This window comes from Motacilla alba, chromosome 2 (assembly GCF_015832195.1).
Source record: "Motacilla alba alba isolate MOTALB_02 chromosome 2, Motacilla_alba_V1.0_pri, whole genome shotgun sequence".
NCBI lineage: Eukaryota > Metazoa > Chordata > Aves > Passeriformes > Motacillidae > Motacilla > Motacilla alba.
This window is the reverse complement of record NC_052017.1, coordinates 69,765,627-69,791,173: the sequence shown is the minus strand read 5'-3', so window position 1 is coordinate 69,791,173 and position 25,547 is coordinate 69,765,627. Positions and strand designations below refer to the sequence as shown.

The 25,547-nt window shown below is 38.8% G+C and overlaps 1 protein-coding gene across 1 annotated transcript; it reads right to left on the bottom strand.

The window, feature by feature from the left end:
- Positions 1-569: 569 nt before the first annotated feature.
- Positions 570-25,459, bottom strand: KDSR (3-ketodihydrosphingosine reductase). Its single transcript, XM_038128377.1, has 10 exons — positions 25,133-25,459; positions 18,029-18,118; positions 16,870-16,926; positions 11,952-12,017; positions 11,728-11,823; positions 10,583-10,774; positions 8,763-8,846; positions 6,329-6,412; positions 4,429-4,530; positions 570-4,067 (listed from the first exon to the last, which is right to left on the bottom strand). Exons 1-10 carry the CDS (start codon positions 25,238-25,240, stop codon positions 3,948-3,950), a joined length of 999 nt encoding a protein of 332 aa, XP_037984305.1. The 5' UTR covers positions 25,241-25,459; the 3' UTR covers positions 570-3,947.
- Positions 25,460-25,547: the final 88 nt, after the last annotated feature.

Sequence of the window (25,547 nt, the reverse complement as noted above, 5' to 3'; positions counted from 1 at the left end):
ATTTTGAATTTACTTTGAGAATAAGTATCTTGGCACTATTTTTCCCTTACTATTATGCTGGGAGCAAGCTACACACTCAAGCCTGTGGTTCCTACCACAGAACTCCAAAATAATACAGTGATTTTCTACACAGCTGCATGCTCAGTGCTGGTACAGAAAGATATCTGCCTGAACTATTACTTCTATTGTTTTCCACTAGGAAGAATGAGCATCGCTTGGCTCCTCAGGATTCTCAAGCACTTCCAGAGAGCACAAGCACTGGCAGTACCTCCAGCAACAAAGGCATGTTTTGTCAATTTAATTTCACTTTCATTATAGTTTGAGGATACTGGCTCTGCTGACAATGCTCAGTCAAATTTTTTACATCCTTTTTTGCCTCTGCCCTAAGCTGCTAAAATGGAAGGACATGTTGCCCCCTCTGCTGTCCTAAAAATTAGGAGACTCCTGCTGAGCTAATCTCAGGTTCAAAAAAAGAAAAATCCAAACTAAAAAAACCCACCACACCAAAGCCCTGTAAATGAATTTATCCATTACTCTTTATCCTCTCAAAGAAGTTAAAAGTTACAGGCTTTGTTGATTCTCCATTTATTTTGAGAAATATAAAATATGAAAACTAGTTTACAGTTCTGGCACAAAAAAGGATGTTGCAATAAGCACAAAGTTTCTTTTTACAAATAATGCTATATATCTTTACCATTTAAAAGTGCCTAGAGTTTTTCACAGCAAATAAACTTTATTCACCTATATATTTTTTCCTCATTAAAATATTAAATCTATTTAAATTGCACGTGAACACCTTGGTGAAGTAAACTAAAAGTAAAATTATAATTAATCTGTATATAAAGCAAACAGTCATTAGAAACTACATGGAATGGAAAAGACTATCAAAGCCTAAACTGAATCTTAAAGGCTGACCAAGAAAACAAGAGACAAGACAGCAAATTATATGGCACAAGTGTTTAAATTACTGACAATTAGACAGTAAGTAGAAAGTAAAGCCTATTTGAAGATCTTCACGGATCTAATACACTGCTAAAACATTTCGATGCAGAGGTTTTGTAACATTTAAACTGGCAAGAGTTTTTCAACTGCTAAACATTTTTCCACAAGATTACAAGGCATCTCCTTCACTTTATATTGGACCTTAAAATGAGTACATTGGTAGATAATGTGCATAAGAAAACAAAATTTACACCAAAGGTTGCTGTAGTTGACAATTTACCTTGTTTTGACAGTAAAACAGTGGAGAAGTCTATTAGCTAAAATTAACATCATTAACCTGCAACAGCACAAACTAGAACAATGAAAAAGATTATTCTTCTTGCTTTAAAAAACATACTTTGTTCCAACCTCCACAGTTGCTGAGGGGTTCAACCTACAGTTTCACTGTCAATACAACCACTTACACTATGCAAAATCAGGTCTGCAAAACTGAAGTGTCTGTAGATCAGGGCCATAACTTTCACCTGGTAGTCTTACTTATCCAGATACTTGCACTGAATTCTATCAGTCACGACTGGGAGGTGAGTGGCGATCCAAGATGTCCAACCTGAAAGCTTTACAGGCCCAGCTGCCATAGTGTTGTGTGTGCTCTGACCTTCTGGGTCATGTTTCTTAAATGCAAACCCTTTAACATTCCAAGTTGAAGATCCAAAAATTCAAGTATCCAAAGGCTTACTGGTTTTAAGTCCTGACCTTCAAGCTTGTGCTGGTGTCAAGTCACCTACATAAGCATTTCTTTCAAACTACAACACAACCAATTCACCCATTTTGGTATCTTTTCCAGGTGGTCAAAAGAATATTTGATTTGCATCAAAACAAGAATAACATAGATCATAGGGTCTGAAGAAGTGTTCCAAGGCCAGGCTGGGTGAAACTTTGAGACACCTGGTCTAGTAGAAGGTGTCCCTGCTCATGGCAGGGGGGTTGGAACGAGATGATCTTTAAGGCCTCTTCCAACCCAGACCATTCCATGATTCTATGAATAGCATTGTTATGTTGCTTTAAGAAACACAGCAATGTTGACAATGGATGTATGATAAATGCTCCTTTATGTCACTCACATTAAGCAGCACAGGAAACACAAATGCACACTGGATTTCTTTGCACTGAAGCCAAGCCGTTTAAAAATGCAGGAATACACTATATTCTCAAAATCAGTACTATATTATAGGCATGCACAAATTCACATATCTAAACAAAATCAGGAGGCAGGACCTAAAACACAGGCTTTGTGAAGAATTCAACAGTGCTTCAACATTTGCAATCTAATGAATTTTCACCACTTAAAATGAGAGTGCCAATGTGATCCTCTCCAAAAAATATGTTTATAACCAGGTATTAAAGCAAGTTTAGACTATGTGAAGAAAATTTGAAAAGTGATCAACCTAATTCAGAGGGAAAAAATAGCCTCAATAGATTACATTCTAAGGTTTTCCAGTTAACCACCTATTAATTTTTATCTCAGTTTAATTGAATAACTCTTCTTAAATAGATATAGAGAATCTCTTAACAAAAACAATCCATTTTGCCTATTTTGGTTGTTAAATATTACTGTCAAAGAAGTGAAAGTGCCCAGTTTTACACATAATTTTAGATTCAGAGTACTGAATGAAAATGGAAATATGACATTGAAAACACAGCAGTGCTAACAAATACAAAATATGCAGCTTTTGAAAAAAAAAGCAGCTCACAAGGCACTTATACTATAGTGGTCCATTAAATAAACTGTATACATAGTGCACCCTTAAAACATCATTGTTATGCATCAAGCTTTTTCAGTGTTAAACAAGATTTATTAGAAAAAAACACTGGGTTCTGTGTATTCTGAAGCAGTTATTGAGCAGCCTTGTTTCATATAATGTAAATGAAACAAATTAGAAGTGGGTCATATAAGGAGAGTATTTTATGTAATTTCTCATGTGAAAGCTTTTCCGTGCAGTGATAAAATGCAGTGTGGAAGGCCATTCTGACACTCCTGACCCCTCTGCCCTAAAAAGCTACATTCCTGCTACTGGAAGAGCCCGGCATTTTAATTACAATTGATTATATCATCAACTACTGGTTTGGCTCATCATTTGCAGCTTTGAAATTAATGTTCATAACAGTAGCATTAAGCCACTTTCCTTTCCAGAGCAAAACCTGGCAGATTAGGTATCTGTAAAAATTCTACATTGTTTCAATGGCTTAAAATGCTGAGTTATAACTGACACATTTGATACTGGTTTGATTTTTTTGTTGTTGTTGTTCACAATGTACTTCAAAGGCCAGAAGAGCTACAGACCCGACCACATCTCCTAGCATTTCTCTGTGGGAACGGGTTCTTCATCTCCCTTTAGAAAGTATGCATATATTAAACCATACTTTTTAATTACTCCCACACTGAGAAAGCTTGGATCATACAAACATATTTGCGATCTTCAGGTTTCCACAGTCGTATGTTGGACAGAATAAGGAAAGCTGTCATTGACAGAAGGATCTGTAGATTGGCCAAAGGAAAAGTTAACATTCTAAATCAAAAGCAGTCCCAAAATGTTAGCAAAAGGTACCAGCTTGTTCAGGGGACTTCAATCTACTTCAGCCCAGTCTGTCATGGTACTTATTTCATCCATAAGCACCAAAGTGAGAAAACTTAAGTATTTGTCCAGAATTACCGCACATAGTCCATTCTCAAATTCTACTCTGCAGATTACTTACGAGCTCTCCAAATTCTTTCCAACTCAAATCACCAAAAAAAAAAAGATAGCTAATCCTCATTCACACTTTTGCATAGTTTGGCATTTTCTGGATTTGTACTTTTGTTTTTTCTTTCATAGCTTTTGAAGGGACTCCTCTGTCACACATGCAAGAACTTCCAGCCTAAATCCTTCAGGAGCAAAACTGAGTCCCACTTAAGCAGCAAGCTGTCCAGGACTGCTTGACATTCTTCTTTCCACTCAAAGTAAAGATTACTCAGTTTTATCTGCACTTTCAGATTTTTCCCTTTGCATCATGCAGCGACGAACTATGCTGTCAAAACTTCCTAGGTAAAATAGGCCAATGATGCGAAAAATGCCCATGCAAACAACCTGGAAACAGAGAGAAACAGCTTTCAATTCATTTTGGATCCCGGATTACACCATATTATTGAGTCATAAAATTAAAAAAAAAAAAGTTCTAGACAGGCATGTTATATTATCTTCAGAAAACAAATTTACCAAACCAAGCTAACTATGTAACAGCTCAGGACTGAGTAGCAGAGAATACTCTCAGCTCAGTCACCAACTTGCTGCTTCAGCTTGAAAATACTACTGCAGTTTCCTAAACCCACGTGCCACAGTATTAACAGCCATTTGATGAAAAGATAATCCATTTTTGCATCATGTTCTACATTCTGAAATCATTTTGAACTACGAGAAATTATGACAACAGGTACTTCCCAAATCCTACCTGCTGAAGACCTTCAGTAATAGAAGTGACTGGTGACATTCCACTTGTCAATATTGACAGCATGTAACCATCTGATCCAACTGAGCTGTTGAAGTTCCCTTGCTGGAGGGAAGGATTAAGAAAACAAAAAGTAATTTCCCCAGTTGTGGCAAAGCATGATGTGTCTTATTTCAACAGCTACTCTTGATGGACACAGATAACTGATATCACTAACAACAAATACTTTATTGTAAAAAATATTGCCACAATTAAGAAGCAAAATACTCCAAAATATTTTGGGCTAGACAGCAACATTTCAAAAGGCATTCATTTAAAAATGGAAAAGGAAGCAAACTTCTCTTTAGAGAGAGTGTGCTAAATTACTGCAGATTTTTACAAGACATAAAGGTTGTAAATTTCTTCTTGAGGCATGCTTACTTCTGTATAAAATACATGACAGTCTTCACAGCTGTAAGCATATTTCAGAAATGGAATGAAACCCTGACTCTATCAGATCACCAACCACTACTCTAACTGTATGACAAATACAGCTTGCCTTTTGTTAAAATTAGCTTGCTTATCACATGATATTTGCAAGGGGGTGTATCTCAAATGCTAGGTAGCAGGTTCTCTTTCACCTACATCAAGGATTTTTAACTGCAAGACACAGCTTGCTAAGCAATTCAGAGGAGAGAAAAGGGGAGGGGACGATACCAGGAAGAAACCCCAAACAACCAAACAACTTTAATTACTTAACAGTAAAATTGCAGTTCTACAGCTCTTGCTCCCAGGCTTCTCTCTTTTGTTTTCATTTGACTTTATGCCAGACAGACTTTCTGAAATATTGTGGGACTAAGTCTATGGAATGTGGAAGTGAAGGGAAAAGGTGGAGTTCCTGATTCAGGGTTAGGGGTAAATCTATGCAAAGTAGTAGAGGTTATTAGATCAGATTATTTCCCAACATACACCTGAGAGTACACAAACACCTTCTTGTTTCTATTTCAGTCTCTCTGCTGATGGCTGGAGTGCATAAAGACCATGTCTGAACTATTAAAAGATCCAAAGTGTAGAAAGTATGGTATAAATGTACCAGATGCTTAAGATGAGAGAGGAGATGAATTTTCCTTAATCACCAGAGAAGAATACTCTGTTGAGGTAGTACTTGCTTTTAAAAGAAAATCAGACATAATTTTGTGTTTATGTGCTGTATTTGTGAAAACACTGTAAAAACTTCATAATTGAACACCTGCTGTAGATGTAAACCATGTTGAAGATCAAGAGAATTTGGAACTGCAAAGTAATTGCAGATTTTAGGATTCAATGGGTGTGCTTTATGATCATGAAATATCATATTTGTTTCTGTTCTGAGGTGCTTTATTAAGCATGCAGGCATTCCCTAGCACAAAACATTGAAAAAAAATCCTCAGAAAGGCAATACACTAAGAACAGCATTTTATGTATTTTAATCACTCATAATACATACTTCAGCTATTAAAAGCCAAAAAAGGTCAACTGCCTTCCTTTATTGTAAAATTATTTTTATATGAACTCATCTTCAAGAAAAATAAGAGAGTACAACAAGCTTTTGAGGTTAGACAAATGGTATTTGATACATAAAAAGTCAATAGAGTTTAGTGCCTTCAAGTCAGTCATAATCCATCTTTGAGACATTGCATCATACTGATGCATCATTTTAATCTGTCTGTGTACAACTTCAGATACCTTTTACTTCTGAGAGACTGTATAAAATCGTTTGTGGGCACAGTGGCAAAAGAAGAATAAAGAAAACAGCTCTTGTTCAAACTAACCTAAGAGAAATGTTTTGTGCTAATTGCTTTTGCATTTAGCTTAACCATTATCTTATGGTCTCAGTCCCAGTCTCTTCAACACAGAACATGCTCAAAAAACACAATTTACTTACTATGGCATCTTTCACTATAACTCTGGCAACTTGCTCTGCTTGGCAAACAGATGAGGTTTCAGAAATCAGCTTCGTCTCCAAGGGCTTTAATAGAAAAACACCAGTTTAAGTTTGACTAAGCACACACAGAAGAGAAAAACATGAGGGTCAAATTTTGGGTCTTTTGTCACAGATGACACCGCTGCTAGCAAGTGTCACCTAAAACACCAATTTAAACAAAGGTATAAGCATGTTCATAAATAACAGTCAAATTTCACAAAGGGAAATGACAACTTTTCCTTGAGTAGTACTTTTTTGTATATAGTTAATTACTACCATGAAAGTGAGGGTTTTTTTCCCCCAAGTATTTTATTTTCAGTAGAAGCTATCAAAATGCTTTAACTATTTTTCCTCAATACTTACACTCATTCATTAACGTTTTTTGCCAGAAATGAAGTATAAGATAGGCCTGAAATATTTTCAGATCCTATAAAACAGCTTGCCTTTTTTTTTTAAGGCCTACTCTAATACTGGGATTAGTTTAGTTCTCGGTTTATTATTTTTAAAAAAAGCACTTCTAGGGAAAAGTTGAGCAACTACAGGTTTCTCATCATCAATTCGAGGTACTACATTAATTGAATTTCATAGAAAAAGGCCTATTGCCCAATATTTGCAGAATTATGAGTTCTGATTTCATCAGCCAAGGTCACTGAATTTTATTTATTTTACTATGTGTATTTTAAGGGTGGCCAGGGGCACATCAGTGCCTTTGCCAGCACAAATCACACACAAAAACCTTTTACATGCATTCCTACAGTGATATGGCTCATGTCATCAGATCTCCATTTCATAGCCCCTTATTTATTTTTGAGCTTACTGGCCAGTATCAAACGAATCTGAACGAGATATAGGGATATCAGCAGTAATTGAAATACCCTAAATCTGGGAAAAAAATAGCAGCTGTTCAGGAGCGACAGCTCAAGTTAATGACATGTTGGGAATAAGGCAGGCAGAAATCAGCCATTAAATGCTTGATCTGGCTACTCAGTTGGCCAAGGCATGGCTGTTATTTGTGAGGCAGCCACCTCAAAAAAAAACCCCAAAACTTACTGAATAAACACAGGAAAGCTGTATCCTAGCTCCTGACATATTCTTCTACTACATTCAATAATTACAGAGGAAAAGAAGGAGGTGCAAGATGGAGGCATATGTTCCAAGCAGTATTAAATATTAATATTAATTCAGTAGTATTAAATAAATGCAACAATAAATGAGTATCTGAAATGTCAGAGCAATGCAATATTGCAGAGATTTAAGGTACACTATCATGCTAGGAGCAAGTAATCAAAAGAGGTCATGTAGGCTAAAACAAAGCATAATTCTCTCCTAAAAGACAAAGGACTTTTTTGACAAATAAGATAAATCTCTCTGAATCTCTTTCAAAGAGAAATCTTAGATGAACAGTACATTCTCCTGGTGCCTGCTGGTGCCCTGAAATAGGCTAAAAATCCTAGAGAATATGCAAGCTACACAAGCATCTGCAGATGTCTAATTCTGGCACTTTATGCGGATGTGTGGGAGTATACATTTAATACAGAATATCTGTATCAAGAAATGATGAAGTAAGAATTGTGTTATACAATCCCTACTGATTCCTATTCAAAGGGTGAAAGACAAAATGGAATTAAAACTCAATTTCCAATTGTATGTGATAGTGCATGTTAAAAAGAGGATAGCCTTAGACAGCAGATTTCTAGTTCACAGTATGCAAATAAAAAATAAAGAGATTTTTTTTTCTGGTTACCTGGTGCTGTAGTCTGAACAAGGGGCCCGAACGTGATTTTTGGAATTATACTTCACATGTATGGACATGGCAAATGACAAGAAGTGACTAAAGGTCAAAACTTTCACTTTTAAGGTAATCAAAATGAGAAAGGCCTCCTGCTGCTGACACATCCTTTCTGAAAAGCAATACTGTCATTTCCACTATGAACACAGTGCCAGAGACTTTCCTTTCTACTGTACTACTAGAGAACAGCCATTACTGAACTGGGTCATCACATGGCTTCATACAATGTAATCTGGTTGCAGGATCCCCTGAAGGAAATGAGGTTTACTTCCATCTGTCACATCTAGCACAACAGCCACACATTATCGAAGATGCAAAACAAAAATATTATTTTTGGTTAATTAGGCTTTAGTATCAAAACAAATAGTGATTTTACAGTTTACCATCCCACAGCAATATTCTGACTGCAGGCAGGACCACTTTGCAATGTTTCAGATCTTAAAGGCAAGTATTAAAGCCTCAGAACAAGAAACTACATAAAATTATTCTACAAGCTATATAACTCTGTGTAGTTAAAAACTGGTAAAATCGAAGTGTTTAAGAGTACTTTTTAAAATCTTAATATAGTTTTAAAATGCTGATTTCAAAAACTGAAGGACAATTTACCTTTGTTTTACTTTCTTCTGCAAAGCCAGGAGTATCAGTATCTGGAGGATAGGCCACTGTTATGTAGACATTGTAAGGTTTTACCTGTGTTTTACAAAAGCATTAAGTGTTATCTTAATACTGACAGCCTTTACATGTCCCTTATAATTTCATCAATTTCTCTTGTAATTAAGAAGTTCAGCAAAAAACAATTCAAATTACTTCTAGGGTTAAGTACTCAGCAATTTCAAGACTCGCAGCTTCGTCAACTGAGAAACAAAACAGCAAAGATTTTTAAAAGGTGCTTTTTCTAAAAAAAAAAAAAAAGTCCCTAAAAACTTTGCAAATTATTTGATGAATCTTGGTGGTTTTCAAGACACTTAGAAAGAATATTAAAGCAGTTTAGGTCTATAATATTACCAATTTAAATTTCTGAAAGAAGATTAAACCACTGTCAAATACCAGTACCCAACATTTATAAACACAAGGCCAAAAAGGCTTTCAGCAAGGAAAAAAACAACAAAAATGTAAAATTCAAATTTGTTATCTTTAAGAAGTGTACTCAAGTCTCAAGTGTACTCATTTTCAACCCATGGTATAAACTTGCAAGGGGTCAAAGTCTAAGGAGACAAAAAATAATTGGAAAATGTGAGGGAAAATAGAAGGTCTTACATCAAGGATTGTATTTATTTATGTATTTGTATGCACATGTCATAGAATTATATTACTTAGTGCAATCCTATTCAAACTTCTATAATGTAAATCTGTACCACAATACAAATGAAAAAAAATATTCAGAGTGCTATGATAAAGCAAAATGTTGTAAAACTTAGAGCATTTTTATTTATATTATGAAACACTCTATATTGAAAACACTTCCTGAAATACCACACCACACACACCCATAAAGACCCTATTTTTAGTCTTGAATAATTCAGTCTTCACAAAAGTATCTGTCACCAATCTGAAGAAAGACCCTGCATTCACACTGTTCTATTTGGCAGACCAGAAGTGATTAGAGGCAGTTTTACCCCACATTCTTATCCTGATCAAGGCATTTGACAGGGACTATGTAAGGGTCTGGAACCAAACAAAGGCATTTTATATATAAACACATAATTACTCAAATATACATTCTTGACAGGAAAATGACAAAAGTAATTTTCAAATCAGTTTTATCTCTTACTGCAATGTATTTACCCACCTTGTTCCACTGAACAATGAAAATAGTGTTTGTTTGGTTTTGGTCTTGTTTGGTTTTGGTCTTAAACATAAGCTTAGATCACTGCAGGATAAAAAGCTCCTATATATCAAAATATAGAAGGGTGAGTGAATCCAATTTTTGTTTTGGTGGACAATCCTCAAATTCTACCTTAGGAGTTTTACAGTTTCATATGGTTCACATACCATTTACCATGAACTCTCAAACAAATTGGCAATCACTGGCCTGTCTCTCATGCATCCATGTGATACCTTCAATATCATTTTGCACTTAGAACCTCGAAGAAGTCTTTTAATCAGAAGTCTTAAAAATCTAGTCCTTTTAATTAAAATAAAAGATTTTAAAAATGTCTGCACATGTGGTCATACTCAGTTTTAGGAACAGATTCAATCTATTCCCTCTTATGCAACTGATATCAGGTTAGTTTCTGCAACCCATGCAGAGCAATAGGACTATACTGCTGCCAAATGAGGGCAAATAACACACAGATATTAGCAATGCTGCACAATAGAAACCCGCCCCCCCCAATCTATTTAAATGAAAATGAGTTGTGCTAAACAGGACAGTTAAAACAAACTCTGTTTACAACCAAAATTACTTGAAATCATCGCACACGTACCTCCATTTGCAGGGCTTCAGCCAACCCTCGAAGAGCAAATTTCGTGGGAGAATAAGCTGTATATCCAAACAGGCCTAACTGGCCAGCCTGAGACGACACAAAGACAATCCTGCCCATTCTGCGTTCCTTCATGGTAGCGATTACTGCTCGGCTTGGGTAAACACTACCCAGGTAATTGACTGCCATTAATCTCTGTACAAACAATATCAATATTGGAGCATTTGAGCCTCAGATCCAGAATTCTTCAGCTGCTTGGTCTTATCTATTAAAAAAACCTCTACTTCAGTCTGCTTTAATAATCAAGTTCACCAGATCTGTTCTGGCAAAAGAAACAACTGTTTTCTATCCTACAGCTTCATAAACTGTTTTATAGCTAAAAATCTCACTCCAAGCCAAAAGAAATCCCGTAAGTCTTAATAGCATCCAGGATACCGATAATACTGTGAACCATATGGCCTTGAAGGAGAAAGAATAATATTTCAGGGAAAATCTAACCTGAACAGCCTCCAGGAAGCAATCCATTTATGCATGATGCATGAAAACATACTGAAAGTTTAAAGAGCTTTCTAAAATAGGAAACAGGAAAAATGCTATGTATCTACATGTTTCAGAGATTTTATTCTTTGCCAGGATAAAGGGAACTCTTTAATTTCATTCTCTACAAGACATAACTGCTAACCTATACAAGCAAAAAAATGCTTCAAACTTATTATAAAATTATGCCCATTTAGTATCTTCAGATGATTCAGCATTGTCTGTAGATGAATGGAGGCCTGAGGGCTGCAGGCAAAAAGTAACCAAAATACAGGTATTTTGGGGTGGCTTTTTTGTCTTTTCATCAGAGCAGCAGCTTCTCAAGCTGAAAAAATTTGTGCATCTCAGAACTGAACACTGATAACAGCTGCATTTTTCTTAAACAGGTTAAAAATATTTTTGAAAAATCTTCAACAGAAAAAAATGAAACAATGTGAAATCCTTAGGGGAGAAGTTAGAGGCAACCTTTGCAAATCTGAAGAGATTCTGACAGCTAGCACAAGTCAAGTGTAGCACTGTTCAAGTCTGCAGACAAAGGAATGCAATCTAATTGTTAGAATGGTTAAATAAGAAATCATCATATGATGAAATAAAAAAGTATGCTCACTCACTTCAAAAGAATTCACTTCAATATCCTCAAATTTTCCTGTAACTGATGTTCCTGCACAGTTTACAAGCATGTCAACTGGCCCCAATTTCTCCTGAGCCTGGAAGAAGGGACAGAGGTTAAGATATTCTTTAAGAGCAAAACCAAATAACAAACTATATCCAACAGAAATACAACACACATAGATAAGCTTCTCAAGATATGTAGGTGAATCAATTATTTTCTCACCTGTTTTAGAACATTCTCCACCTGTTCATAGTCTTTAGACACATCCACGGAAATACAGAGTACAACCTAGAAAAGTGAAAGCATATTTTCACAACACACTAAGTCCAGTAATTGTTAACTTAGAGCCTTTCAAAATGAAACAAGCCCAATGTCATATCTTTTCCACAAAAAAAGCAATATATTCTGCACTTCTTACACACTGGAGAAAGCAGTTTCTGCTACCTCCAAGCTCCTCCCCCTCACACACAGGTTCTAATATAATAAAGATTACATTAAGAACAAATAAGCAACTCATGATCTTCAAAGCAGTGACTCACGTGCAAAGTACAATTTCTAATTTACTGTACTAGGAAACACCATTGACCAAGTTATTTACATGAAGTAAAATCTATTTTAACTAAGACAATCAAAATTCCCCAGTGATATGTTTAACTTTCATCAGCTAAACATATGTCAAACCATTTGTATGGCTTAGGCTCATCTTTATAGAAAAAAATGGTTGTTTTGACCTCATAGCAAGGCACTGTTGCAGCGTTACCCTGAAACGGCAGCACCAGCACTGCAAAAAAAAATCTGTTCAAAAATTTAGAAAGCGAGTGTTAAAACCCCGCTAATTTTAGTACTTGCAATGCACACTACCTCCTTATTTCTTTTTTTTTTTTAAAGAATAATAGTAAATCTAGTTGCATAATATTTAATTGGGACGCCTCAAGGACAAAATGAAAATAAAAATTCTATGAGAAACTGACTCATTGCACAGTGTCATAAACATCTAAAAAAGTGAAGGCATGTGTACATATTTACATCGTCTGAAAATCAGACATTAAGAGGTCTAGTTTGAAAGATATAGAAAAATTAGAAGAACCAGGGAAGAAAGAAGCAGAGGGGAAAGGTGGGCAGGCAGGATGAAGGAAAACAGGTGATAGTGGTATGTTTTTTTTGCAACTAAAAGTTAGGCCCTGTTTTCCTTGGAAATTACTGACTACTTTCAGCAAGATGGTCTCAGAATCTAGGTTTTCAAACACCTTCAAATCAATTTCTGGCCAAAAAAAGCACTGCTTCTTTTGGGTTACCACTTCCAAACTGTAAGACTCCTGCATGTACTGACAAATAAGCTACTCTCTCTGCTAAGCCATCAACAGAGCTCTGGGGCAATTCCTCATCTTGAGCAGAAAAGCCATCTCCTATTGCAATAATAGGAGGGACTCCTGTATTCTTGTTCCAGCTTCTATCCTTTCTGTTACTTTGGTCAATTAATTTAAAAGTCAGAGATAAAATAAAACAAAGTCATCAGTAGTTTGTAAAAAGTATGCTCACGACCACTTATCATGGAGCATGTGGGCAAACAGTCACACACAAAAAAAGGCTCACCACAGTGTAACTAACTGCTTTGGCAGCCAGTGATTCGTCAGTCCTGCCCCTGGTCAGACTGTGACACTTCTTAGCTGCATAAACAGAATCTGCCTGCCATTCCTGTACAGCAGGTTGGCTATTCCTGCCTCCCAGCACTGTGTGTAGTTGGACAGCAGAGTAAACTTGTGGCACAAGTTATTGGCAGGAATCCCCTTAAGGCATTTATTACATTTTGGAAACATTTATCTTTTTCGTAAGTTTAAGACCAAAACAGCAGCTGAATGCAAACAACACAGAATTATCATTTGGATGTCTTTGCCAAGACCAGTGAGAGGATGAAGTAAATCATAAAAATTGGAGCAATTTAATAATTTAACAGATTGCATAGATTAGTTACACTGTGAACAACACACTCGGGAACTACCACAGCTTTTACTGACTACTGTCACATTTTACAATTCACCTCTTTGCTTCTATTATCATACATTCTTTCTGCTACCACATACTAATTACTTTTACTCCAAAATATGGACCATAGATCCACATCTAGGACATCAGAAGTTGTCTTACGCCCAGCCATGCTCATTATATTTTGTTCTAAATATTGCGTGATGTTGGATCATTAATAAAGCCTTCCCTAATGAAAGATCAACTCACCCCCAGTAAGGTAACTGAGAATATCCTAGATTAGAAAAAGGATTTTAAAAATAGTGGGAAAAAACTCTAAGGGTAAGGATTTTGCTGCAGTGCACACCTACATCCAGAGAGGCTGCACCATCAGCACTCTAAATCACATGCAAATGTGAAACATTAAGGGTAGATATAGGCCAGACTCTAGTTGTCAATGCAACTTGGTTTCAAGTGTGTATCCAAGAGCTGAACAGTGACAGTGCATGCCCAAGAAAACAGTAATCTTTTCTGAGGATCGCTGCCTCTTGACACGGGACCACTCAGTGTCTTCAACAACACAGACAACTTGATCTGCAGTTAGTTTGCAGGTGACACCAAGCTTGGTGGCGCAGCTGACACACACGAAGGACAGGATGCCATCCTGTGAAACCTGGACAAGCTTGAGAAGAGGGCTCTTGGGAATTTCATGAAGTTCAACAAGACCAGGTACAAGGTACTGCACCTGGATTGGGGCAATCCCCCCCTCCCCCCCACATTGATGCAGGCTGGGAGATGAACTGATTAAGAGCAGCCCTGATGAGAAGGACTGGGGGTTGCTTGGGGGTGCTGGTGGATGAGGGGCTGGACATGACCCAGCCATGTGCACTCACAGCCCAGAAAGCCAAACGTGTCCTGGGCTGCATGCAGAGCCCCGTGGCCAGCAGGGCCAGAGAAGGGATTCTGCCCCTCTGCTCTGCTCTGGTGAGACCCCACCTGGAACACTGCATCCAGCTCTGGGGCCACAGCATAGGAAGGACATAGACCTGTTGGAGCAAGTCCAAAGGAGGCCACAAAAATTACCAGAGGGCTGGAACAACCGTCTTACGAAGACAGGCTGACAGAGGGGTTGTGTAGCATGGAAAAGGCTTCAGGCAAACCTTACAGCTGTGTTTCAGTATCTAAAGGGGGCCTACAAGAAAGCTGAAGAGGGGCATGTAATGATAGGACAAGGGGAAATGGCTTCAAACTGAAAGACAGTAGGTTTAGATTAGATACTAGGTAAAAATTCTTTACTGGGAGGCACTGGCACACGTTGCCTAGAGAAGCTGTGGATGCCTCACCCGTGGAAGTGTTCCAGACAAGGCTGGATGGGGCTCTGAGCAATTTGATCTAATGGAAAGTGTCCCTGCCAAGAGCAGGAGAATTGGAACTAGACAATCTTTAGAGTGCCTTCCAGCCCAAACCATTTCATGATTCTGTGATCTACTAAAGGTTACAGTCAGTGTATGTTACCTATACCAGGCATCACTTTTCTCTACAGCCTTTCAGTAATCCTTTTCTACAACTTCTCTGTTCATCTACTGTCACTTTACAGCTTTTGATCTATTGTTCCAGTGCCAGCTCTGCCCCAGACTCCCTGCCTTCTCCAGTTCTGTTCTTTCCATTCAGGTCAGTCAGGCTTCCCTGAGACCATGTCCACAACCCAACAGCTACAGAGGAGCCAGCCTGCGCACCACCTCTGCTGCCAACTGCTTAACCTGGCTGCAAGCCTGAAACTGCTTCTGCAAAAAAACTCCTAGTCAGTCCACACTGGAGCTTGCTCAGCCTTGAAGGTGCTTTTGGAGATTTTCACTGAAACTCCTAGGTACATGCACCAAATAATAGTCTTTTTAGAAGTCAGCATCTATCAAGCTAGGACTAGATTTTAACAAGAACATCCTGACACGGTGTTTGACATGAGATTAACTGTAATGCTAAGCTTGGGAAACTGCTAGAGCAGCTAAAAGAAAATGGTTATCAGGATTTTTTTAATGGGCAAAATACAGCTTCTCCTCACCTCAAATAGCTTAGATTTTCAAACAAAGTTGATCTGAGTAAGGCAGCATGCACAGGAAGAAAAAAAAAAAGCTTGAGCCATTTAATAAAAAAATAAGGAAGCAAAGACAGAATCTTATCTTATAAATGGAGGTATTAAAAATTTTGTATCAGCTACTATACCAACATTTTTGCTGGCAAATATTCAGCTTTTTCATTGCTTCTTTTCAACAGACTATCTAATTTATCAACTCAAATCTCTAAAGTTCTTGAGAACTTTGAAGTAAGTTCTCAAGTGTAAGTAAATTATCAAATCAGGACTGAGGGCCCCCTAAAAATTATGGACAAATAAATTGCATTTATTTGTGAACATGAAAGGAACTTAGCTACTAAGTTACTTTTATGATCAACAAAGTTCTGGAACACAAGAAATCAAAGATGTTAATAGTGTCAGTACTATTTCCCCTCTCCCCTTCATTATCAGTAGTAAGAAAAAGATATTTTACTATTTCACCTCAAGGTTGCATGTTTTGAATGGAGCAAGCTTAGCTATTCCAAGTTAGTACTTCTGCAAGCTCTAAACCACTGCCCTCATGCACAAGTGCATTATCTATTCAGCAAAGCAGCTTCTATGTTTAGCAGTCTCTGAACTTCACAAATTTAACTTGTGTAACTGGTACAGGAATTAGTCAGGAAAAGGAACAAAAGTATGACATAGTGAAATAAACCTGGGAACAAGCAACTAAACTTCTTTCCCAAGACAGATGCTGTATTTATGAATTGCAAAAAACATGGTATTTGAGGAAAAAAAAATATTGGCTCTTCCACTTCATTTGAAAGAATAAAATGCTTATCAAGTGACAGTAAATTGCAGCTATCCAAAAAAGCGTTCTACACCTACAGATGAAGACATCTTTTTCTAAGAAAAGCAGGCTAATGCACTAGCTAGGCAACATCAAATATAGCAAGAGCTCAAAACATCTCATGTAAACAGACTGGTATTCCTGAATCCAAATACCGAGTCCTCACTCAGTTTTGTCAAACAGCTTTGTTTTAAACACAGAACCAGTGAACTGTGCTGTGTGTTGTAGTCACTGTCTTAAACAAAACACACAACAGCCCCTCTTGGCAGTGACCTTACCTGCTTGTCATTAACAGAGTATTTTTCTATTTCCTTCTTCGTCTGCAACAGCTTGTTCTGAAATGGACACAAAGACAACTGAAACATAGTTCTGAGAGCAGGATTAGTCCTCGTACTTCAATAAGGCTTAAGCCCTAAAGCCCCCCAAAGTTATCCTCAACTAGTTAAGAGCATTTGACTGTCATTTTGAAGACTTACAAAGATATGAAAACATGAAATTTATCAAGAACTCACTTCTCTGTTTTTCACTTTGTGTTCTAAAGCCAGTAATGACCTCCATAGATTTAACACTTTTGTTTCATGCTACAGAGAACACCCAAAACTGTAGGTATTGATTCTTCTCATTTATTTTGGCTTTATTTTATATTTATGTGATATTACATAAACCTTCCTTCAGAATAATCACTGGCATGAAATCACCAAATCCCAAAAATCTGGTAAATTCAAAGTGTAATAATCCTTTCAAGAAAAATTCTCTTAATTCTGACTACATTCAAGATTATGTAAAGTAAGTTCTGAAGTGTAAGTAAATTATCAAATCAGCTGGGACTGAGGACACCCAAAAAATTAAATGCTTTTATTTCCAGAATAATTACGGTTTTTTGCAACAAATAAAACAACAGCCTGCTATGAAAACAGAGTAATTCCAATTAAATTCCAAATACCTCTTAGTTAAAAAACAGCACTAAAAAAAACAACAAAGCAATGATTTTTCTTCCAAAGCTGTCTTGATGAAGAGTTTTTCACTAGTAAAAAATATGATATAATGCTGATTAGACACCAGTACATTTTGTGAATTTTAGAGATGATTAAACTCCCACATGTCACTTACTGTAGGGAAATTCCACAGTTTTAACCAACATAGGGGTTTTCCTGATTTTGTGCTCTGGCACAAATCTAGACAATGATATAACAAATGCCAATAACAAAAGCAACAGCGCTGGTGAAGTTTTAAATCAAGCTGATCACAAATTTCTTGTTGGGCTATGCTTCTTAAAAATGCAGCCACCTCTGCTATTCAAATGCATTAATTTGGAATGCTTAGGGTCCCCTTAAAATACACACTGAAGTAGTATGAATAATCATAAATTCCAAAATTATTCCCCATCTATACAGATTTTGTGAGCAGTTTAGCCAGTAAAATTACACATACACTTACCTCATCCCTTGCAATCAGTGTTATGAAAGCACCTTGCTTATAGCATTCAATAGCAATACATTTTCCAATTCCACTGGAGCCTCCAGTTACCTAAAAGTTGTTTGAAAATATCAGTGTTAGTTCACTATTCTCATCCATTCTCACATATGCATGAGCTGAATCACATGAAAATTCTAAAAATTACTGAGGTTAAAACATCACTCGATGAGATACAAATGCAGGAGATGCACTAAAGTTAGCTTACTTAAGGAGTATGACTGAAACATAAGATCTGAATAGATCAATGAGCCTTTGTTTCTACCCTAAAACCAGTTTTACCTCAGTGGTAATTTTTGGTCATTTCTGTTGTCAGGCACACTTAGACCACTGCCACGTGGGTGCTCTCACATGTTCTGTAGGCTACTTCTAAAAGTGTCTTCTTAGAATTCTGAAATCACTATGAATGCCATGATAGTGCCATTACATTACATACTGTCCCTTCATACCTAGCTACAGTAGAAACTACTTGTAAAAATCAGCTATTGCAGATTGTTTTCTGAAGATGTCACCATGTAAACACAAACAGAAAACATTTTCTTTCTTATTAAAGGAAAAATCCCATTAATTCACCAATTTGCTCTTTGTCGTGTATTTTTCAGTCCCCCAGTCAGAGCCTTCAACTGCTCCCATTCCATCCTGCTATTTCAGTTTACTGGGGATGCCAGCACCTAAATTTCCATAACCTTTTCTTCTTCCTCCAAGCTGTAACATCTGGATAGTCTTATATGCAAACAAGAAGTTAATATTTCATTAACATTAGACAAATACAGGTTGATGGCTAGAGTCCTGCATCATATGCTGCAGGAGTGTACCCTGACAAATTATACCGACATAAAAGTGACCACCTTACCACCTCTCTCACTACCCTCAATAAACCTACTTATGAACTGCCTGTGGAACAAGATGTAGAAGACAATCCTGACCTCTCTTTTCGACTAAAATAAAAATGTCTGCCTGACATCTTTAGGTGACTTGGATTAGTATCATTCTGCATGTGCTATTGGTTCTATCTTCCTTATATACCCAAGTTATCTGAATTTTCCTTAAGCAGCATATTAAAACTCATATTGAGAAAATATTGGAACAAAACACCTAGAAGCAGTTATTTTAAAGAAAAACACATTGATGAAATGAGTTCAGAAGAACTGGAAGAAGATGAAATTCAGATTTCTTCGGAAATCATCACCTTTTGCTCTTTATCAAAACCTTTCCAAAGACTCCAGTGAAACGTTACCTCCTCCAGTTTAAGAAAATGGAGGCATTAAGCTAATTAGTGTACCAGCAAAGATCCCGATCTCTAACTACACATCCTATCAAAAGCCTTGTGTTGTCTTCTCATTAGGTAATGTCTCAGTTTTGTTTTCAGAGATGCATTATCCTCAAAATTCTTTCCACTCCCAGAGGCAGTAAAGTCGGAAGAGTCAGAAATACATTCCCATGAGTCACTAAACTCTTCTTTCATTTGAGTATTTTACTACTAGCCTTCAAAAACAGCTTAGTGCAAATAAAATAATCCTAGCAAAGATTTTCGACACAATCCACAGTTTCTGGCTGGCTCATCTTGAGCCGTAAATGGGCCAAGAATGGGCGTAGCCCTCACAAAGACTAATTTCGGCACTTTAGGCTTCCTCTGTTATTAGAGAGAACTGCTTCAGATTAACTTCTAACTGACTCTGCAAGATCAGCTTCACACTACCCAAACCTTTGAGGATAACTCCAGGATGTGTGTCCTGTTCTGGAAATGCAAAACCCTGCCTGCAGTATTACGAACCAACGACAGCTTTCAGAGTAAATAAGTCCATAAGAGTGCGAGTGTCAATTATTGATTTGTCACTTCAGCAGAATCACAGAATTAATTTAATGATTTATTAGGGAAAGAAGCAATAAATACACTGAAATTCTTAAAATAGATTGCAGTATTTCAATACATATCTGAAAAGGTGAAAATAGTTTTGATACATTCAGGCAGACCTCAGATCCACAGTATTTGAGAGATGCTTCTACAGATCAGCAGCAGGTACACCAGCACTAATCAATGGGCATGGAAGACTGCTCCAATTCCAATTTTTGGTGAGACAGCTGATTACTACCAGCACAAACTGGTGACTATCAGGAACGGGTCAACTACACCAGTGCTTGAGGAATTCTCTGCACGTGAAGGTACTGGCACCAAGCCTCCAGCTTGTCAAACAGTGCTAACGTTCACTTCAAAAAGACAATGTCTGAAGTCATGCAAGGAACAGAAAAAGGAAGTTTTTATTTACAGTCACACCCAAGAACACTGGATAGAGCTCATGTCAGATTGGTCGATGATAAAGTGCAATATCAATTAGCTGGGAACTTTAGCATTTAGGTGGGAGGCTGCTACAAGCACGTGGGAGGTTGTTACTAATACATCTTTAAGGAGCATTCACCACGAGTGCTACTGTAATAGTAAAAAAAAAACAAACAACCAAACACCAGTGAAAAGTTTGCTTTGTACTATAATGAAGTTAACCTAAGCAAATCTATGAGGTCTGTTAGGAATGTAAGTTCCTAACATGCTCAGAACTAACAGAAGAGCACACACCTACTCTGTTAAAGATAACATTATTACAATTACTTACCCTTGTGGCTAATGGTTCTACACTGCTACTGCATCACATTAATTCTGGACATCTGAATTGTCACCGATTCCATTTTTAAATTTTACTGTAACTCAGCCTCAGAGGAGTTACCAAAAATAAAAATGTGGCCACTGCAACTCAAATCACAGATTACTATTTTGACAAGAAGGCACAATTAAACCTTAGCATTAATTCAGATGTTCAGAATGCAGCACTTGAGCAGTGTTACTAAGCTGTTCCTATGCTTAAAAAGAACAGGTACCAAACTACGTATGCCAAAAAGTACCTGGCTCCAACTTGTTGAGCTGCGATCCTTGATAACAGAGTTCTATATTTAAGAGTCACAGGATTTATTTACCCCTTATAAGTGGAAACAGTGGCATGAGGTACAGAGAATTGATCTATTAGATCTTCAAATCTGAGATACTGGAAATTCACTTCATTTGATGACAAGTCCAAATCCAAATTAATTGAACTGTCAGGAATGAACAAGACTAGATATGGCATCTCCAACAGAACTTAATAACTTTCACTGAGAACTGAATGCAAGCTGGCTTCATGCTTTTAGACAGTGCTCTGATAGAAGGATCTACTGAAACGGAACATGCCTTTAATTGGCTCTGAGTGGTTAGCACGTCTGACTAGACTCAAAATGACCTCTTGTCCAACCACTCCGATGTGTCCAAACCACAGATCTTATCACTCCCAACACAGGAACGATGGTGCTGAGACACCAAGATGGGCCTTCCTTACAGCTGACCACAGTCACCAGGCCGGGTTCTGCACAGAAGTGGGGAAATTACTGGACTAGAGATGACCCACATGCAGGAGGGTTCAGCATGATCATCCTAAACTACACCCACATGAAAAAGGGCCCTTGTCAAACTGAATGGGAGGCAGTTCCAAGCAGGTAATGTCTTTCCATTTCCTGCCATCGCTAATCCGAACTTTGGTAACTGCATTGATAACACTGAGACCTCAGGGGTTTGGGTTCTTCTCAGAAATTCAACCTGGTTTCAGAAAGATGAAGGCTGAAACAAGGGGAGAAGATCAGCGTTCATATTTCTGCATGGAGTTTTTAAACATCACTCAAGAACTCTTGTAGAGAAACTTGAGAGAACATGTATAGAGAGCAAGTGTAACATCCCTAAAAAAGGGCAATTAAATGTGTTCTGAGTGAGCTCAATGCAAGCAGTGGTGACTGCCTTAGCCTATTTTCATACTCCTGTCTACTGTCACAGCCAGCTACCAAAATACTAGCTTATTCTCACAGAATCTGCGACATGTACTAGTCTGTAGCCTAAGACCAAAGGAGAGAGATAAAACCAATGGCAAAATAAGTAATGTATTAAACTGCCTTCTGAATCACAAAGCACAAAGAAGTTCCACACATGAAGCCACATCTCTACAGCAAAAAAGTAACTTTTACACCCTTTCTTTGAGAATGTTTTCCTAGTCATGCAAGAAGTAAAAAAGTATTAAGCATCTAAGAAGTATTTTGTTTAAAATAAGCTAAACCTAATGCCAGAGCCAATTTAAGAGCAGAGAAAGCCCTTATCATTTAACGTTGCTAGCTGGGGTAAAGAAAATACATAGCAGATAAGGACGGGAGGGGGGAGAGGGGGTGAGTAACCCACAAGATTAGATGATGAGTAATTTAGAGTTCTCTAGACTCTCACTCTGAATAGCACTCCTTTTCTAAGAAAAAGGGACTCTTATAATTCTACGATTTCTCCAGAAACCACGTCTCGCCTAACACAGCAAGGGCTTCTGTCACGCAAATGCACAAATGACTGAGGGAGAGGACAAAGAAAAAAAAACCTCAAGTTTTCTGCTTCAAATTCCTATCCCAAATGGCAGCCAGATTCAGTTATTCAGCCATAACTCAGACATCTCCTAACCATAACTGCTAGGAATAAAGAGAAATAATTATTCAGAAGGATTAAGAGTGAAAAGAATGCTGACTTAGGTTGAAAATTCAATAACTGGTATGTAATAGCCTCTGAAATTGCCCAGTGACCTTCCTTCAGAAATGTAACAGATTTCATTATACTTTCAACAGACCTGTAGAAAGAAATGTTTCTAGGGAAGACCGACTTTTTCTGCTTCAGTAAAGCAATTTATTCAGGTATATTTTGAAAAATTATAGTGTGCAATGACAATCACTCACCCTGTTGAAAGGGCTCAACCAGCTATATACACAATTTGCAGGTCATTCTTTTATTTATTTCAACAGTGGGTTTAGCTGAGGCCTGATACTTAAACAGATTTTGATCTTTTTCTGTGAGAAGTCTTCAAAGAAGCCCTTACATAATGTTACGGTCCTTAAATATTTTCATGAAGTCTCTCAGTCATTTCGGTAGCACAGAAAGTTCACTCCCACCATACGATTAAAGAATTCACTTTACATACATAACATCGAAAGTCTTCTTGAATAGTATTTCTGATTTACATTACCATCATCCAATACTTTTCCTAATGCACGATAATGGGGAATCTGAAATCCACAAGTACAAGTGTCCAGCATTATTAACAGCATCTACACATCCAAGAACTAGTGACCTTCAAACCAACTGTTCCATATTTCATTAGTTTGCATAAACACTTTAGGAGCATAACTGAAGTCAAAATAAAACAAGCAGTCCTACAAGTGGTGACATCAATAAAACTGTTTGCCTGCAGATTTGTATTTGTAGTTGGATGTATCTTACAGTCTTTCTGTAAGATTTTTCATCATTGATTTATTCATAAAGTTAGTTTTCCAGCTGAACTCCTAACTTTACAGGATTTGCAAGAACACTGTTTTTCAGACTTCTACTAGTACCAAATTGAGCTGCTAATTAGCAGCAATGGTTACAGGGAGGCTTCTCCAACAAGAACAGTCTCATCATTTTCACTGTGAATTTGTTTAAATGAACCCTTCTGATCGAAAGAGCCAGCACAGTAGCTTTAAAAGAGTTTAATCACGATATAGAATGAACAAAACTTCATTATATCACTGGATATATAAATAAATAAAACCAACCAAGCAAAATCCATTTCACTTTTTATGCTTGCTATTCTATTTCTTCACCAAAGTCACAGAGAGTGTGTAAGTCTCCTTCACCTTTGCCTTAATAATCATTACTCCTACAGGGAAAGAGCCATAACCCAAGAACCTTAAGGCAACCTCGAACACACCTCACACAGAATATGATGCTGTAAAGCCAGTTACAGCACCCAAGTTAACACCTACTGCATAAAGCAACTGGGGAGCACTGTTGCAACTTGGAAACATTTTAATCATTCTGGGGACAGCTCCATCCTCCAAAGAGGAACTCCAAAGGATAATAATGAAAAAACCAAACCAAAACTACTCACTTAACAGTAAATTTAAACAAACAGTAAACTGCAGCTTCTCTGCACAAAACATACCCAGGAGATTTGGAGGTAAACTAAGAAAGCTGATTCTAGGACCCTGAATCTTTTGAACCACTTAACTAATTTGCTGTCATGTGCCCAAATTCACTATTTTGTGATGCCTCAGAAAACAACTGGGTAGTATTCCCCTTTCTTCTGTCCTCCTCTCCCCAAGCCACAAATTCATATAACTTCCAGTGATGTACTACTCATGGACTCTTTCAACAGTATGCTCTTCCAAAGACTTCCTTCTACCATCTTGTCAAAATATCGCTCAAAGACATCCATATCTATGTGCTTAAAGATGAAAGGGTGCCCAAGTGTCATCTGACCACTTCCTTTGTATTGGTTTTTCCATTTCCTTATACCTGACTTTTGGTTTTTTTAGACCAAGGAGATCATAGATTTGGCCTTTGGTTTATGCGTGCGTACATACACCACGTCATTACCCTACGAGATGCTAAAAGAAAACTCGAGGTAACCGGTGGCTTTGGAGAGTACAAACGGAATGCCTCAAAAAGCCAGAGCTGAGATTGAAGATGGTGACTCAGACCATCGCCTTAAGCCAACCGGGACACGCAGCGGTTGTCAGAGCCATCGGGACAGGTCATTTCCTTATCACCCGGGACTTGTGGCTCCCGGTGTTTTGGTAGCTCGGGGTGCCACCGCCAGCTTTCCACGATTCCTCTCGGACCCGCGGGCACCCCAAGGCTGGCGCTGCCCGGCCGCCAGCCCCGCTCCGGGTGCCCCCAAACCTCCTTTCCCCGCTCTCCCCGTTCCTGCCGCGGGATTCCCTCACCCATATCCCCGGCTGCCAGCGGCGCCGGGGGGTATGCCCGGGGTACGCCGGGGGTATTGCCCCCAGCCTGCGCCCCAACCTCGGAGAAAGCGGCTTCCTCACCTCCTTCCCTCCCCTTCCCGGCGCAGGGCGGGCGGCTCGGGAGCCATCCCGCCGCCGAGGCCGAGCGGCAGCGCCCGCCCGCTGCCTCCTCCCGCGGCGGAGCGGGACGGCGACCGCGGACCCCCGCCCCGAGCCCCTCCCGAGGGGCGCCGCACTCACCACGACGTGCGCGCCGGGCAGCTTCAGAGACTTGGGGCTGATAAGCGGCGACACCATGTAGAGGAGGAGGACGAAGGCCACGATGAAGGCGGCGGCCAGGAGCAGCATGGCTTGGGCTGCGACGGCGGAGGAGGGGCAGCGGGCGGGCGGGCGGGGGGCCGAGCCGCTCGGGCGGGTGCTGCGGCGCGGGGGTCGCGGGGCCGCCCGTCCGCTGCCCGTGCCGCGGCGGGACCGGCGGGGACGGCGCTGCCGCGGCGGGAGCGGGAGCGAGCGCGGCGCGGAGGAGGCGGACGCAGGAGGAGGGGCCGGGCCCGGCCGCCGCTCCGCCGCCCCTTTGGCTGCCGGGGCGGGGCGCGGGCCCGCGCGCCGCCATTGGCCGGCGGGCGGGGGGCGGGCGCGCGCGGGTTGGCGGCGC